Source organism: Quercus suber, unplaced genomic scaffold (assembly GCF_002906115.3).
Source record: "Quercus suber isolate HL8 unplaced genomic scaffold, Cork oak 2.0 scaffold_478, whole genome shotgun sequence".
In the NCBI taxonomy this organism is placed as follows: Eukaryota; Viridiplantae; Streptophyta; class Magnoliopsida; order Fagales; family Fagaceae; genus Quercus; species Quercus suber.
In genome coordinates, this window is record NW_027069929.1 from 407961 (window position 1) to 426439 (window position 18479).

Here is an 18479-nt window from a genome sequence, read left to right on the forward strand (position 1 = left end):
GCGCTGCTCGCTCGATGTTCCTTCACCTCCTTCGGCCGACTTTTGATGTTCGTCGTACTTTGGAGACTGTCATGACTGTTCAGCAGGCTCATGGTCAGATTTTGGTGGACTTGCTGGATGAGATTCGTGCTCTTCGAGTGGATTTCGCACGTCTTCATTCTTCCTCACCACCTTCTTTTGATGGCGACTCATGATTGCTCTTTGGCATTCCGTCACAAAAGGGGGAGTGGAGTTTTGACTTGGAGTTTTGTCTTGTGGAGATTCTTGTTGTTAGGGGGAGATATTGTTTTAGATTGTATCTAGGTGCTTCACTATCTATATCATTTTTTTTGGATATTCATGTTAGGGGGAGTAACATTGTTTGATATACATTTATTTTTTATTGATTCTTGTTGCTTTATGATTCACTGCGTATTGATTTATATTTATGACTTGTCATTTTATATGTCTTTATTTTGTGTTGTGTGGATCTTACAAGAATGTTATACCTGTTGTTTTTACTCTTTTCTGTCACACATGCGTTTATGCGTTTGTTGAGTATTTCAGGAATATACAGGTTGATTCAACTAAGCTGCTGTCTACACTTGCAACTGATGGATAGTAGTTAGGCTGAATTTGATTTTACGAGCATTACCTTTGTAAAGGGCTTTTTATTTGTAAAACTTTGAGCTGTGAATTAGGGTTTTGTCACGGATTGCCAAAGGGGAGTTTGTTAGGTTCTAAGGTCTTAGGAGTTTTGTATTTAGAACTCTAATTTGTAATGTTGGCAAACCATGATCAAAACAGTGTATTTAGTCTTGTTTAGAATTGCTCAAAGTTGGTTTAATATTGTAAAGTTGGAATCGAGTGGCTGCAGAAGTACTTGGGACTTTCGGCCTGGCTCGATCGATCGAAGAATAGACTCGATCGATCGAAAATCGCACAGGTTGAATTTTCTAGCAGATTTTCCAACTCAGCCCTACTTCATTAAAGTTTAGGGTTTTGTGTTTTTACCCTAGGTATATAAACTAAACCCTAGTCACGTTTTTGATGGTTGTCCATATTGCTTTGTTGCTCATACATTGCTGTTTGTGTGTGAATCTCGTGTGAGATCTTTGAGGAGACTTCCTTTACACAAAACTTAGGGTTTTCAAGGTAGAGATGATTTCAACATCTTGAAGATCATTATAGTTGCAACCATTGGAACTTAAAAAGAAAAGCAAGCGGGGAGCTTGTAGCTGATTGAAGAATTCAAGAAAGAAGTAGTCCGTGGATTCGGAGCCTGCGCTGGTCGTGTCAGGAATTTTTTTTTTTTTTTTTTTTTTTTTTTTTTTTTTTTTTTTTTTTTTTTTCATCTCTAAACTAACACCACTCAAACATAATATCAAAAGCCAATTAATTTTCATATCCCCATCATGTCGTGTCCTAAAGTTTCAAGAATTGACATGTCTCATGTCGTGTCTATGTCCGTGTCTAAGCTTCTTAGATAGCAACTCATAACCATAATTGCAAAGACACCACAGTAAATTCAAATCCTATCATTTGGAACACATTGCTTCTATATTAAATTAACACATTCTTATTTCCAGACTTTATTCCCCCCACACACACACATACACATGCTTTATATAACTAAGTTAAGCTAATAAAGAAATGGTGAAATAGTAGAGTGTACCAGAAAGATGCTTTTTGAAAACAATTGGCTTTTGATACTATGTTGATACTTGGAAGATCAAATCATTGATTTAGTCCTTACAGCATCAACCAATGCACACAATAGATAATCACAACTAAACAGTCCAAATGAATAACAAAACAAACACTCAAGCATAACAACAAGCACATTAGAGGCAATAACTTTAGATTATTTAAGAAGAGTACCTTGGATTCAAGACAAAGACCTTTCCATTGTTTATTAATGGAAGCATAAACAAGATGATGGGTCTTCTTCTTATGGCTGTCCCAACTGTAACCACCATATGAAATGCAAAGACAGGATGCAGAGGACACTCTCAGAGACTGAGGGCAAAGAAAATATGACACCACCATTATAGAACCTCCCATAAAATATGTAAGCTGTCAATGTCTCTTTTCACATTAGTTTTGGGCCATCCTGGAAATATAAAATGTGACAATGAATTAAATTTGGGTGAAAATACCATTTGCCCCAGGAGGGATGGCCTAGCGGTAAGCATCTCGCATGCGCAATGATCCCTCTTTCGAACCCTGGCAGGTACAGGGGATGGGAGGTGGGAGCACTCATGCACGTGTTGCGCCTTACTGCTAGCTCTATTGGGGGTGTTAGGGTTAGGTCTACGGCACCCTAGTCATAGTAGCTATAGCTCAATTTAACATTTCCTAGTGGGGGTGCCCCTATGGTCACCATTGCGAAGGCCGGTGGAGATCATCCATTCACTGCCGCTGGTCCTCCTCCTCACCACCAAGTGCATGCAAACCTAGTTGGGTTAAATTGGCTTCTATCTCTCTCTTTTTTTTTCTTTTTTTTTTTTTTTTTCCTTTTCTTGTTCTAATTCACTTTGTTGTTACAATGGAGCTTAGATAGGCTTTCACGTTCTTGATTTGTTGTTTTTGTTTTGATTTTAGATTTGTTGTTCTAATTAAATTTGTTTTTTTCCCTGTTCTTGATCTGTTGTTTCTATTCTGATTTTAGATTTGTTGTTCTAATTAAATTTGTCTTTTTCCCTATTCTTGATCTGTTGTTTCTATTCTGATTTTAGATTTGTTGTTCTAATTAAATTTATTTTGATTTTAGATTGTGTTTGTGTTTTGATTGTGTTACCGTTTAATACATTTGAGAGAGAGAGAGAGGGAGAGAGATGAACAAAGAAGAGAGGAGGAATGAGAAAGAATATTTTTTTTATTCGGCCGAGTACTTTTTTAGATAAAATAATGATTTGGAATTGTTACAGTGTTCTCTAGATTAAGAGAACTACTATAGCAAATTCAAAAAAAATTTGGAAAAGTTTTGGGTTTAGAGAATCTATTGGAGCTGATTTTTGGGTTTAATCTCCAAAAAATGGCTTTGGCTAATCTATTGGAGATGCTCTAAGTGTATATGTGTTAGACAAATCTGCTTTAGAATTTAAAAATCACTAACACACTATCAAAGTAAATTAGTATATTAAAAAAATTACAAATTATACTATTTAATTTTGTTGTGTAAGGGCATTGATATCAAGTGTGACAAATACTAATTTTTTAGCATTTAGCACACCAAAAACCCACCAACATTAGATTTTCAAAATGCCAAATAAATTTGACATTTGCTACAATACCATCCTACTATTAAAACAGTACAGACAACTCATATATATATATATATATATATCTCTTTCTCATCTTACCATGTTATCTGCTAAGCTCATAGCATTGTTAAACTCGCCACATCGTTCACCACGTTATTCGGACCACCTACCTTTAGATCTCTCTCAATTAGCCAGTTGTTATTGCGGTGGTTGTGGTGGTGGTTTTTTTTTTTTGGTGATGGGCAAATTTTGGTTGGTTGTGGTTACAGCAGCGGGTGATGGTTGAGTTGATTTTAGGTTTTGGTTAACGTGGTCGGTGGTGGTTGGTTAATTTTAAGTGGCAATGGATTCGCAGTGGTGGTGGTGGTAGAGATTTCAATTAGGTGGAGGAGAGTTATGAGTTTCGTATTTATTTATTTGTTTTTATTTTAGGATTTTTTTTAAGGTTATTTTAATGTATTGTATATATTATTTTAATGTATTGTATGGAATAATAGAATATCTGATGTAGGTGAATTGTAAAATGGTATATTAAAATAGATAAAAAATAACTTTTTGATATTTCAAAATTGCATTTTTTTTTTTACCACAGTTAATATTGATTCTCTTATAATTGAATCCTCTAACAGTTTTATTTTATTTTTTTCACATCATTTCAATCCTTTTAACTTTAACCTGTTTTTAGTTTAATCCTTCTGTCCAAACCATACTCCTCAAAAATGATATATAGTTTAAGTTTCATGAGTTTTAAAAATTAAAGAAAAAAGCTACAATGAATTTTAAAAAATAAAATAAATGCCTAGAATCAATTTAAACCCAATCAACATCATTCAAGAGTCACCACTGCGCACCCTTGCTGCGATAGTAACTCCACAAGTGTATTAAGTACTTGTGGAATGTGGGGAGTAAGGGTCGGGATTCAAGTCTTCCGGAGGGAGTTTCATACACATATATACTTAGATTAAGTTAGAGTTGAATTTCTATTTTGTATTAAAAAAAAAAGAAAAAATCACTCAAGAGTCGAGGGACACTATTTTGGTGATAAAGAAAGTTGAGGACACTATTTTGTATCCTTTAGGATCTATTTGAGATCTGCTTATTTTGCTGAAACTAAAAATTTTTGCTGAAAGTACTATAAATAAATGTAAAAGTTAGCTAAAATAGTACAGTGGGACTCATAAATAGTAGCAAAAATAAGCTGAATAGTAAAATAAGCTAGTTTTTTAATATGTAGCCAAACGCACACTTAATATAAATAATAAAATGAACTTGGGAGGATCTTTTCCAAAGTACAATTGAGTTGGTTCCCACATTAGTTATCTATTTTATGAAGGTTTTTTTATTGAAAATTGAAAAAAAAAAATTTATCAAAAAAGTTAATTTTTTTTTTAAAGTAAAACCCAATACAATTTTATGGATCTGTTTGGAATCTGCTTATTTTGTTGAAACTGAAAACTTTTTACTGAAAGTACTATAAATAAAGATAAATGTTAGTTGAAATAGTACAGTGGGATTCATGAATAATACTACCAAAAAGTGCAGTGAGACTCATGAATAGTAGCAAAAATAAACTGAATAGTAATAGTTTGTTTGGATACTGCTTATTGCTGAAAACTAAAAACTAAAAGCACTGTAATAAAGTAATTTTTAAATATGTGAATAGTACTGTATGACCCAATTTTAAAGTTTTTTTTTTCAATAAAGTACTTGTGGGTCCCATGAACAGTGCACGGGATCCACTAGAAAAGCATAATTTTGCTGAAAACACTTTTCTCTTATAGCACTGTAGTTGTGGGTTCCACATCTGAAAACGTGAAACATTTTCGCAAGAGACTTTCATCGCAATCCAATCGGATACTAAAATAAGTTGGCAAAAAAATAAACTAACCAAACAGACATTATATATATATATATATATATCAAACTTTTTTGTGGGATAAGTTACCAAGGATGAATTAGAAAAAGTGTATCCTGTAAGCTAAGTCGAAGCTTGTTTCATACACCATCACTCGCTCTCTCTAGTAACTGCTGTATGTTTCTTTCTTTAATCTCAGTTATAAAAAGACAGTATCAATTGCCTTTTGCTTTCAATCTTCATTTCACGTTATTACCTTTCTGCTTTCCCTAATCAAAATTGGAAAACCATGTTGATCTCTCAAACTCAAACTGAGCTTGGTGCTTCTGCTTCTCCTCTAGTAACTTAACCACCATCCCAACAAAGCTTTGCACTCTCACTTTCACAGAGAATGCAAAAGGACACTTGCTTCCATTGCCGTCAGTAAGGCCACTGGGCCAGAGATTGCCCCCTCAAGAAATCTCAGCCTTCCACCTCCTTCTCCAACGGTCTTGATCTCCCCCTTTTTAGCTGCCCATGTGGCCTCGGATTCTATCTTGTTCGGGTTTCCCATTCTGACAAGAATCCCGACAAAAAGTTTTTCACTTGCCCTGGCATTAAACTTTCTCTCCCTCTCTCTCTTTTCAATTTCCAATACTTTCTAATTCTTTTTTGTTTTACTTTGGTTTAGTGATGTAGGGTAATAAATGAATAGCAAGAGACCCTCCAAGCCTAATCTATCTGATGCACCTGAGCCCTCCAAGCTCCTACTCCAACATGGCTTTTTGGAATCATGCCTTGTCTAGCTCTCCGGATCCTGCAATACGCTCGATTACATCCGCTAAATCTTGGCTTCTTCCAATGCTTCCCAACAGCACCAAAACCTCACTTGACACTTAGTATGGGCGTGGTAAGTGTTTGGGCTAGCAACTTCTTAAGGATATGGAATGGAGAGGTAGGAGTTGAAGAAAAACCACAATAAATTGTATAGAGAAATGTCGGTATAAAAATCTCTAACTCTTAATGGTTGTGGCTAGGGTTTTCTCTTAGAAGTACTCCTCAACATATGTGGGTAATGTGGGTATATATAGTGTGAGTACAGATAGTGTGTATCTGATATGATAGATTGGCAAAATAGAATGTTTTGCAGGTATCTCGTGGGAAGGCCTTACCTATGAGACACTCGTAAAAACCAGTTGTCACCAACTGCTTGCTCACTTCTAAGTGCAGGAGATCATAGCAATATAATTCTCGGAGTATCGAGGTCGAGCCACAAGGAGCAGGATAGATTCAAAGACAATATAATTAAACAGTAATTTGGGTGAAGAAGAAAAATACTTTTGCTTGGTGATTGTTAACAATAATAATAATAAAAATTTATTTAAGTCAATAATGTAAATACTAGGGCATCGGGGTGTTTTCCTATATCGATATGAAATTCTTTGTGATCTAAGAAAATATCTATTTCATAATTGATTGTTCTTATACAATTAAGAACTTATGATTCAGTTGAACTGAGACAATTCAAGAATGTATGATAACCTCGATTAATAATGTGGTTAGAAAAGTTTTCAGAAAAAACTCATTCACTTTAGAACCTAATTTCTATTTGAAACTATTAGAAATTCATCTAAACAATAAGAAAAACATGATTGAACTTATTGAAAGCATGGAAGAACTAATACATCAAAAGAAATCTAATTGAACAATCAAATATGTTGTTGATAAAATCCTAAAAAGAATCACATTGAATATTCATACTGTATAGAAGAAACATAACCCCTAACCCTAGCAAAGAGTTTAGGCAACCATTAGAGAAAGAAAAATACAAGGTTTTCTCTGCCAAAATTCGTTCTATCCAGCCTCCCTTCAAAACCCTAATGTCTAAGTGTCCAAAGAAAATAAAACATTTACTATTTTAATTTCCGTCCAAGTTTACCGTAATAAATTGTAAGTTAATTTCGGCCTTCAAATATTGATAATTTAGAAAAACTCAAAACTGGAAAGTTGTAGATATTTAAGTTACGATTCCAATCCATCTAGCATTGTGTCAATTGGATTTTTGAGGAGAGAGATACGCCCAAAATACTAATCAGTGCTCAAATTAGATTTTTCCTTTTCAGATTCTGCCTCTTTGATTTCTTTCCTTATTTGAAGCTTCCAATCATGTTAGATAATCCAAGCACTCCAGCTGCACCTCCTTAGACATTTAGGCATGGTCCTTTAGCTTCACTTTAATTCTAGTTTGGCCTCCATTCTCTCACAAATTCTTGTAAACTCATCTTTCTCACATGATTTCCTGAAAGTAGAAAATTATACACAATGAATAGCATCTTATTCAAGAAATTATGTAAAGATAAATAATAGGGATTAATACAAATCATGGCTTAATTTTACAAATTAAGCATAGTAATAAGGAGATAACGCCCACATAAATATATAACAAGTATACATTTGAAGGCGTTATCACCCCCCCCCCCCCATCTTAAATCTTGCTAGTCCCTAGCAATCCACAAAGCACCCGTGAAGTAATAAGGAGATAACGCCCACATAAATATATAACAAGTATACATTTGAAGGCGTTATCACCCCCCCCCCCCCATCTTAAATCTTGCTAGTCCCTAGCAATCCACAAAGCACCCGTGTCTCTAAAAGTGAAAAATTAAAACTAAAATACAAGCTACTTTCGTAGGCTACACGACTGCACTTCCCATGTGCAGCAAGTCTTTGAAACCCTAGTTCACCCTAGTGGACGAGTTTACTCTCGTGACGGTTTGCAGTGACTCTACCCACAAAAGTCAAAAGTTTCATGAAAATTCTTGCAGCAAATGTTAGTTTGCTTTATCATTATATCCTACCAATGAACTTTCAATTTTGAGTTAGGATACTATGCATCACATTAAAGAGCTTTCACTAGCTCACTTTTGGAGTGTGTGTGTGTGCATAGACCATCCAATCAAACCGGCTTTTCCAAACATGCATAGACCAATAATAATCTAGATTAGAGCCTCTACTCCAAAACCTCTCTTAAGTCATCAACACTCTGGAAGAACACACATAGAAGTAATGGTTTCTCTCTCCAAATCACATGTGAACAAAAAGGAAAAAAGAAGTTTTAAAAATATCACATGTGTATACAAAAACAGCCACTAAAACAACGGAAAAAGATCTCTTAGAAAGGATGTTGAATTCCTGGAAACATGAGGTTAATACCATTCTCATCCCTAGTTTTTATCCTAAACACATACCAGCCATACACCTAGGGGTGTAGCCAGGAATAATTACTTGGGGGGCCGGGTTGTAGTAGAGATGTACTAAATATAATTCATAAGTTTATTGAATACAAAATTATCAACTTTCATATATCATCATATTCTTATACATTAATGAACATGAAAAGCTGTCTAGTTCAATGTAGACATACAAAAAAGAACATTCACATCAAATCATGCTTGGTGACAATTTTTCATGGAATAAAATTCATCCATTATCATCTCTACAGTGAAATTCTCTGCAATTTCATTCTCTATATAAATTATCATATTATTGGTGACTAATATCTTTTTTTTCAAAGAATGCATCAATTGTTTGTCGTCTGCTCATTATTTAGCACCTAATTTCAATCCAAAAAATTATAAACTAACTTGGGAGAGAGATATAATAAATTATTCTTACATGAATTATAATATAAATACACATTTAATTAAGTAATGACCTTTTAGGATAAAAAAAAATTAAATAAACAAATCAACCAAAAGTATAAACAAACAACATAAAACAAATAAATTAACAGCACCCTGCTATCTTGCATAATGTAATGGTTGAAAAAAAAATACACAGACTCATGACCCTCATCCCAATTGCCTTCCATAGATTATTATTATTTTTTTTCATTCATAATTTACTTACTTTACTACCTAACTACACAATGCAAGCCCTGCCCTGCCCCCACTCAAGAGACAAACAACACAGAAGCCAAAAGGCTAAGTCATAGAGTCAGTGGGTCAAGAATAAAGAATACAATAACAATAAACACACAAAAAAATAAATAAATAAATAAATAAAAACAAAGTCAAGTATGCATAAATAGTTGTGCTCGCAAAGGGATATCACACATTCACTTACAAATATTTGATATTTCTATTCTGCTATTTAGACTTTAGTATTTAGTTCAATTGTTGAGAAAAAGAGAGAGAAGTGAGATGAGAATCACTGAATGAGATACCTTGAGGAATTGAGGTGAGGGCTTGAGGTTATGGTGATGAACAAGTTAGCAGGATAGTGGAGGCTGTGGCATCATGGTGAGCGGGTGAGGAGATTGTTTCCAAGGCAGAGGCATGACACTATTAGAGGCATGAGTTAAGAACTAAGAAGGGCAAAAAACAAGGTGTAGTTTTGACAATCAAAATGTTCTCTCTTTTTTTTCAAATGGTGAGGATGAAAGATGCCTTTGTTTTGTTTGTTCCCTTTTTTTTTTTTCTTTTTTTTCTTTTTTTTGATCTTTCTTTTCTCTTTTTTTCTTTCTTCTTCTTTTTGATTTTATTTATTTATTTATTTTGAAGAAAAGAGAGACAATGGTGGTATCTAAACTCATCAATTGCTCAAAACTTGAACCCCCATGAGAATACCCATAAATAAAAATGTTTTATGGTATTGTAGAAGCATTTCTCATCGCTCAAATGATGGTGAAAATGGTTAATGTAAAGGTAGGCTGAATATTTGTTTAGCTGGTGACAAAAAATTGGTGGTCTTAAGCTCTTATCTCCTACAATTCCACATAAACCAGCATGCCTAAGGACAAAAATAAGTAGGATCATGGTATATCTCCCCATAATGTTTCCAGTAATCAACCAAAAAAATATAGAGATCTTTTACAAAAACTAAAGCATATGAGAGAAATTTAAGAGTTCAAACAAAGATATACTCTCACAAAGAAAAGTAAGGCTCAAGAACTCTCTATATGGGTTGAGTTCCAGTTTATATCTAACTTGTTCATGATCCATGCATATCCAACATCCAACCATCCGCTAACCTGGCTATTGTGCTCAAAAGTTTCCAATTGTACTCTTCATGAAAGAGTCTTAATATAACAAATAGTATAACCAACTCAGCATTATTCATTCCATCACATGATATAAAAATAAAGCTTATAACTCTTATGCATTCAAATTCAAGGTTTTTTTTTTTTTTTTTTTTTGATCTCTTGTACTATTGGAGATTACATCATGGAGCATGCATTGCTAGATCTTGGGGCAAGTGTTAATTTGATTCCATTAAGTGTATATCAAAAACTTGGACTTGGTGAGTTAAAATCTACTTCAGTAACTTTACAGCTAGCTGACTACTCTATAAGGGAGCCGAGGGGGATGGTTGAGGATGTGTTGGTAAAAATTGAACACTTTTATTATCCAGTTGATTTTATTGTTCTAGATTACCAACTTGTTTTACATCCTAGTGCTCATATCCCTATTATTTTGGGTAGACATTTCCTTGCCACAGCTAATGTTTTAATTAATTGCAGGAATGGAAGGATGCAACTCACTTTTGGTTCCATGACTTTGGAGCTAAACATATTTCATGTGACTAAACAACCACATGAGGATGATGATTGTGCTTATGTGAACCTCATTGGGGCGGTGGTTCAAGAAGAGTTTAATAAGAATTATTTTTCTGATCCTCTTGAAACTCTTCTTAATAATTTGTTGTTCTTATGATTTAGAATGTGATATTCATGTATCTGAAAATTTTTCTTTGTTGGATTCCTCACAGGTTTTGGAAGAACAACAGATGATGGCAATTAATAAAGGATGGAAGCCTTGCTTTGAGGAGCTACTAGAAAATGAAAAAAAGCTCGTGCATTCAAGTGAAGAGGCACCACAGCTGGAGTTTAAGCCACTACCCGGTGGTCTTAAATATGCATATTTAGGCCCAAGTAAGTTAAAACCTAAGTGGGATGGCCCTTTCGTTGTAAGGGAAGTGTTTAACCATGGAGCTGTAGTAGTTGAGGACCCTAGAGATGGTAAGATTTTGAAAATAAATGGACAAATGTTAAAACCATTCTTAGGAGGAGTTATACCTGAGGAGGAGACTATGTCACTAGAGATCTCTGCCTATTGGGATGCTACGTGAACTCTGAAAGAGCCTTATGAAGTTGTAACATATTTGTTTTAATTTTCTTTTCTTTCTGTTTTTTTTTTCTTTTTGCCTTTTGTTTTTATTTTTGTTTATGTTTTTGTTTTTGTTTTTTTTTTTTTTTTTTTTGTTATTATTTTTCTTTTGTGAGCTAACATTTGTAGGTGTGAAAGAAATTTCAAAAAAAAAAAAAACTAAATGCTTAAGGTAACTTCTTCCCTTTATACTTGAATTTATTTTGGTTTTGATACATTGAGGACAATGCAATATTTTAGTTGGGGGGAGAGGTCTACACATTTTGCTGTACCTTGCATGATTTTTTTTTTCTTTCTTTTTGGTCGCAACTTTTCAATTATTAAAAAAAAAAAAAAAAAAAAAACCNCTTCTGTTAAGAATGCGGTCTTCTTCACATGATGCTTTCTCTTGATGGTGCATAAGTCCTTAATTACCTTGGCATATGCAGGCACTTGCTTGATAATATGCAATAATGGCAAATTTATCTTAACTTGATGCAAATGCTCTAATATCTCAAATGTAGTGTCCAATTTCCTAGGTAATTTTAAGGCTTGTGGAAATGATAGAGGGATTGGGCATTGTTCAATTTCACCAAATTCAAGTGACTTAATTTCATCCTTCTCTTTTTCAACTTGGGTCTCCTTAGATTTCTTAGTTACTAAAGGAGAACTTTTATCAATCTCTTTACCACTCCTCAAAATAGTCACAGCTTTTACTTCCTCATGTTTATCCTTAGAGCCAATTTTTATATTTTGATTGATGGGATCGGGTTGAATTTGGGAAGGAAGCATCCCTCTCTCTATCCCACTCAATGAATTTGTAAGCCTAGTTATATGACTCTTGGTCTCTCTTACCTCTTCATCTAGCCTAGTGAGTATGGATTCAAACTTTTGATTTTGCTCACTTTGCCTTTGAATGAAAGTACTAAGTGCATCCTCCAAGGAAGTTTTAGATGGTGATGATGCATGTGGTGAATTAAAATTCCTTGGAGCAGGAAGATTCAACACATTGTCACTCTTATAACTCAAATACGGATAGTTTCGCATATTTGGGTTATAATTGTTAGAATATGAAGAATTATTTGGCAAGTATGAATTAAATGCACGTACTTGTTCTTCTGGCACATTGAAGAATGATGAAAGTGATGCACATTCATTTGTAGCATGGTTTATCTCATGACAGATTTTACACACCTCCATTGGGTCCTGTCTAAAGGTAGCACTAACACTCCTACTTCCTTTCATTTTGAGTGCCTCAATTTCTTTAGTTAACATGCTGATTTTTGCACTCATGTTATCATCTTCCCTCAACTTGAAAACACTTCCACTAGAAGTGGTAGTGTTAGTTCTAGTCCTATCAGTGGAGTCCATAGGGTTAGGTCCAGTCCATGTGTTAGAGTTTTTAGCTATCTCATCAAGATAATCCATTGCATCCTCGGGTTCTTTTTGTAAAAAGTCCCCTCCGCATGAGAGCTGAAAAAATTGTCAGTCTCTAGGTGTAAGTCCTTCATAAAAATAGCTAACAAACCTCTAATCTTCATACCCATGAGTTGGGCAGAAATTGAAAAGATCTTTGTACCTTTCCCAAGCTTGGTATAAGGTCTCATTCTCTCCTTGGACAAAACTAGCTATCCTTCTTTTTACTTGCTGGACTTTGTGGGGAGGAAAATGTTTCTTAAAAAACTCTTGGGCCATCTCCCTCCAACTACCTATAGACCTAAGTTTCAAGGTGTAAAGCCAACTTCTTGCCTTATCCTTAAGTGAAAAAGAAAAGAAACGTAACTTAGCAGTCTCAATAACATTTTGTGCATAGAAACTACTAATCACCTCTTCAAAAGCTCTGACATGGACATAAGGATTTTCATTTTCTTGTCCCCTAAAGTTAGGAAGTATTGCTAATAAACCTTGTTTCAGTTCAACATGTGGTGCATTAGGTGAAAACATGATGCATGAAGGAACAGAATTTTGTGTGTGATGCAACAATTCATACATAGTTCTTCTATTCTCCTCATGATTATTACGTGTTTCATCACCCATGATTGATGAAGAAGGTGAAGGCAAAGGTGTGTCAAAAAGATTACCAAAGTAAGTTTCAAAAATTTCTAATCTACCTCTCTCGTTTCTAACCCAAATGCTCATGCAACAATGAATGCCAATCAAATAAAATAATATAAATTAAAAACAAACAGAAAAATAAAAACAAAATAAGGGGAAAAAATGGAACGAAGTTACCAATAGAAGAATTTCCACTGGTTGTGCTTTGCTCTCAAAAATTGCCTCTGAACACGCAGTAGCTCGCCGACAACGGCGCCAAAATTGCTTGCTCACTCCTAAGTGTAGGAGATCGTAGCAATATAATTCTCGGAGTACCAAAGTCGAACCAAAAAAAGCAAGGTAAATTCAAAAACAATATAATTAAATAATAATTTGGGTGAAGAAGAAAAATACTTTTGCTTGGTGATTTATATCAATAATGTAAATACCAGGGCATTGGGGGTGTTTCCCTATATCGATATGAAATTCTTTATGATCTAAGAAATTATATATTTCATAATTGATTGTTCTTAAACAATTAAAAACTTTTGATTCGGTTGAACTAAGACAATTCAAGAACTTATGATCTAAGAAATTATATATTTCATAATTGATTGTTCTTAAACAATTAAAAACTTTTGATTCGGTTGAACTAAGACAATTTAAGAACGCATGATAACCTCGATTAATAATGCGGTTAGAAAAGTTTTCAGAAAAACCCATTCACTTTAAAACCTTATTTCTATTTGAAACTATTAGAAATTCATCTAAACAATAAGAAAAACATTATTGAACTTATTGAAAGTATGGAAGAACTAATACATCAAAAGAAATCTAATTGAACAATCAATTATTGTTGTTGATAAAATCCTAGAAAGAATCACATTGAATATTCATACCGTACAAAAGAAACATAACCCCTAGCCCTAGCAAAGAGTTTAGGCTATCATTAGAGAAAGGAAAATACAAGATTTTCTCTGCCCAAAATTCGTTCTCACAGCCTTCCTTCTAAAAACCTAATGTCTAAGTGTCCAAAGAAACCTGATTTCTATTTGAAACTATTAGAAATTCATCTAAACAATAAGAAAAACATGATTGAACTTATTGAAAGCATGGAAGAACTAATACATCAAAAGAAATCTAATTGAACAATCAAATATGTTGTTGATAAAATACTAGAAAGAATCACATTGAATATTCATACCGTACAGAAGAAACATAACCCCTAATCCTAGCAAAGAGTTTAGGCTGCCATTAGAGAAAGGAAAATACAAGGTTTTCTCTGCCCAAAATTCGTTCTCACAGCCTCCCTTCTAACAACCTAATGTCTAAGTGTCTAAAGAAAATAAAACTTTTACTATTTTAATTTCCGTCCAGGTTTACAGCAGTAACTTGTGAGTTAATTTTGGCATTCAAAAATTGAGAATTTCATAAAACTCAAAACTGAAAAGTTGTAGATATTTAAGTCACGGTTCCAACTAATCTAGTTTTGTATCAATTGGATTTTTGAAGAGAGCGATACACCCAAAATACTAATCAGTGCTCAAATCAGATTTTTCCTTTTCAGATTCTGCCTCTTTGGTTTCTTTCCTTATTTGAAGCTTCCAATCATGGTAAACGATCCAAGCACTCCAACTGCATCTCCTTATACATATAAGCATGGTCCTTTAGCTCCACTTTAATTCTAGTTTGGCCTTCATTCTCTCACAAATTCCTGTAAACTCATCTTTCTCACATGATTTTCTGAAAGTAGAAAATTACACACAATGAATAGCATTTTATTTAAGAAATTATTAAAGATAAATAATAGAGACTAATGCAAATCATGACTTAATTATACAAATTAAGCATAGTAATAAGGAGATAATGCCCACATAAATATATAACAAGTATACATTTTAAGGCGTTATCAATGCTTAACCCTAGGATGGATATATCTCAATTCCTTAATGCACCTCCCTTCTTTGATGGGAGCAATTACGCCTTTTGGAAAGTGCATATGCATGCATTCTTGTGCTCTATTGATGAGAGTGTATGAGATGCAATTGAGAATGGTTGGACTAGGTCGGAGGCTACCAAATTTACTTGGGATTAGGCAGCCTTTGTAGCGAACAAGGTTTATATGCAATTTTGTCATCCATCCAAAAAATGTCTCATTTATTGGTAGTGGCAACAGCTAAGAGGGCACAAACAGATGAGATTCGATCAACTGAAGCAAAGAGATAATCAATCCCCTACTCCTGTATAAAACTTTTTCCAACAAGATGAGCTTTATATCTCTCAATGAACCCATTAGAGCGAGTCTTGATCTTGTAGATCCACTTACAACCAATCACAAATTTCCCAGGGGGGGAGAGTCACAAATTCCTAAGTATGGTTTTTAGATAATACATCAAGTTCTTCTTTCATTGCAATCTACCATAAAAGGTCAATGGAGGCCTCATGATAGGTGTAAGGCTCGTGCAATGTAACAAGAGTAGTTTAACAATGATAGTCAAGTAAATGTGCAAAAATGGATCTTACCTGAGTTGAGTGACGAGGTGGAATGTCTTGAGAAAGATGTTGGCTGTAAAGTTCTTCAGTTCATCCAACGATGAAGATCAAGAAACTCTATGGTTACAAAACTCTTGGCGCAAAAACGCAGCAACTTCTACAAGGAATATGATGCATGCACAATCAATTTGCATTGAGTTGCATCACTTTGCATCACCTTTGACGACTCTTAAAATAATCCTTATATATGTTTAAAGTTGTGAGAAAAGAAACCCTATACAAATACACTTGGATATGCATGAAATCAGATCTAGAAATTTGAATTTCGTAATTCTCGACAAATACAACTTCTATCGAGCTGATGTTAAGCATCAGCATTAAACCTCGATGGATATGAATCTGTTGAGCTTTATGAACAACACTTCTTCACTTGTTTCTTGGACAAATTTGCATGGCTTCAATACTAAACTAGATCTACCCAATTACAAGTAAAATGCATTTTGTCAAAAGATTAGCCAATTTATATAACATATGTCTCTAACAATATCCACATATGTCCTAACAAATTTTAACCATAAATGCGAGAGACACTTAAGTTTTAGTCTTTGAACTCTAAAAACTTCAACCGTCTCTCCAAATCATAGAGAACTCTAATTTTGTGAAGGAAAAAAAAAATTTATATATATATATATATATACTTACTGGTCACAAGACTTGTAAAATGCTATTATTTTTGTTATTATATATTACCCGATTCACGTAGAGATTAAGATTCTCCTATATCAAGTGAAATTAACGAAATAATTCATAATTCAATAATACTTCCTTTCTCTTTACATTTACCCTCTCACTTGTGCTTGTGCAAATGATAGTGCTTGTATATTTAGTAGGAAAAGGAATCGCAAACCTTCCTAGTAAACAATTCGTAATTTCATTATTGGATTTAAGTTTTCTACCAATCCTAGGGCATATAAACAAAATGACATCTTGTAGCACTTCTTGTGTCATGACTACTAGTAACTTGGAAAATTGCGTGAATTCTTTGGATAGGATCAACATTAATGTTTCTCCAATTTTTTTCCATTAACGAGATGTTTACAAGAACCATAGTGGTTTTGCAAAATGGTATGTATCTTTGTTTTGGGGGGGGGGGGGGGGGGGGGGGTGGGGGGGTGTGGGGGGTGTTGTCAAAACACTTTTGGCTTGTTCTAAACAAAGATTCTTGATCAACCCAACTAATTTATACAAAGTGGGTGAGAAGAATCCATAATGGGAAGACTAATTAAGAAGATGGCCAAAGACAACAAGTGACTGAATCGTACGTTTTATATATGAAGAAAGAAATATTCCCACAGTACACAGAGGGGTTCTAAGTGATGAATCCAAATGAAAATTTCTCTCTCTCTCTCTCTCTCTCTGGATCCCCCTTCTTGTTGCCCTCCTCCTCCTTTTATACCTATTTCCCCTCATCATCCAGTTGTGCTGCACTTAGCTGGATTTGGGGGATATTGTCCCATCATCTTAATGTCCTGCCATTCTTTGATCATAAAGAAATACTTTTGGGAGTGTTTCCACTGTTTAAGTCAGTCATTCAGCATTTAATGTGGCCGACATGAGGTTGGAGATCTCATTAATGTAGAGGTGATTGTTACATTAGGCTCTGCGTTTTTTTCAACGTGTTCCTTGAGAGAAGTGTGTGCTACGAGTTGCCCCAGTCAAGAGAGAAAGTTGTTCTCCAGACAATCTTTATGATCTTAGGGAAGAGGGATTTTTGAGATTACCTTGGTAATGAGCCCTGATGGGCCTTGGGAAAAAGTGGGTATCATAGGTTACCTTGGTCGTGGGCCCAAATGGCCTCTTCTACCAGAACTCCCTTTTTTCTCTTGTTGGACTCTAGGCTGGGTCCACTCCTCAAATTTATTTCTCGGGTTTTAGTCCTTGGGCTGAATATAGGTCCACCCCATCCCCACGAGCTTAATTAATATCAAAAATTTTATTATCAAATGTTTGTTTTTTACTTCACAATGAAATTTCTAATACTATATACTTCATAGCACAAATTGAAATTCCATACTTACCAAGCATCTGTGGGCTTAAATGTATTTTATTATTTTACATTTAAATTTTAATTTTTATTAGTAGTCTAATGAAGTATTACTTACTATAAAATTTTATATATAAATAAAAATCTGATAGTCTCAAATAAAAATAATTATTTTCTCATAGGTATATAAAATTTTGAATTATTTTCTCAACATATTATTTAAATAAAAATAATGCTAACATAAACAAAACAAAATATTTTTTTTGAATTTTTTTGTACCACTAAAAATATATTATTTTTTATTTAAAATTAAACATGAGAATATGAAAACCATTCCATCAATATTTGAGTTACTAGGGATATTTACGAGTTAATTTTTTTTACCATGATTGTAAGAGATGCTTGAGGTTTTAGAGCTTTTAATCATTGAGAAAGTGTAGTATCTCTCCTATTTATACTAAAACTATTATTTTTGAAAATGGATTAACATGTCAACTAATTATATATGTACGTATTTTGAATTTTTCTTGAGTTGTGAATTAATACACAACTAACTTGTAACCTCATGCATATGCAAGAATATAATTTATAATATGCATTTTATAATTCATACATAAGCTAAAATATGGTCATTATTATATTTTGAAAAAGCCCTACCAAAATATTTTTTTAGTAGAAAATGC

At 33.9% G+C, this 18479-nt stretch overlaps 1 protein-coding gene across 1 annotated transcript in view; it reads right to left on the reverse strand.

Moving 5' to 3' along the window:
* Window positions 1-2028, reverse strand: part of LOC111990777 (histidine biosynthesis bifunctional protein hisIE, chloroplastic) — a 35217-nt gene extending 33189 nt beyond the window's left edge. Inside the window, 1 exon segment of the mRNA XM_065762882.1 lies at window positions 1861-2028. Coding sequence (XP_065618954.1) covers window positions 1861-2028 — 168 coding nt within the window.
* Between the last annotated feature and the right edge of the window lie 16451 nt (window positions 2029-18479).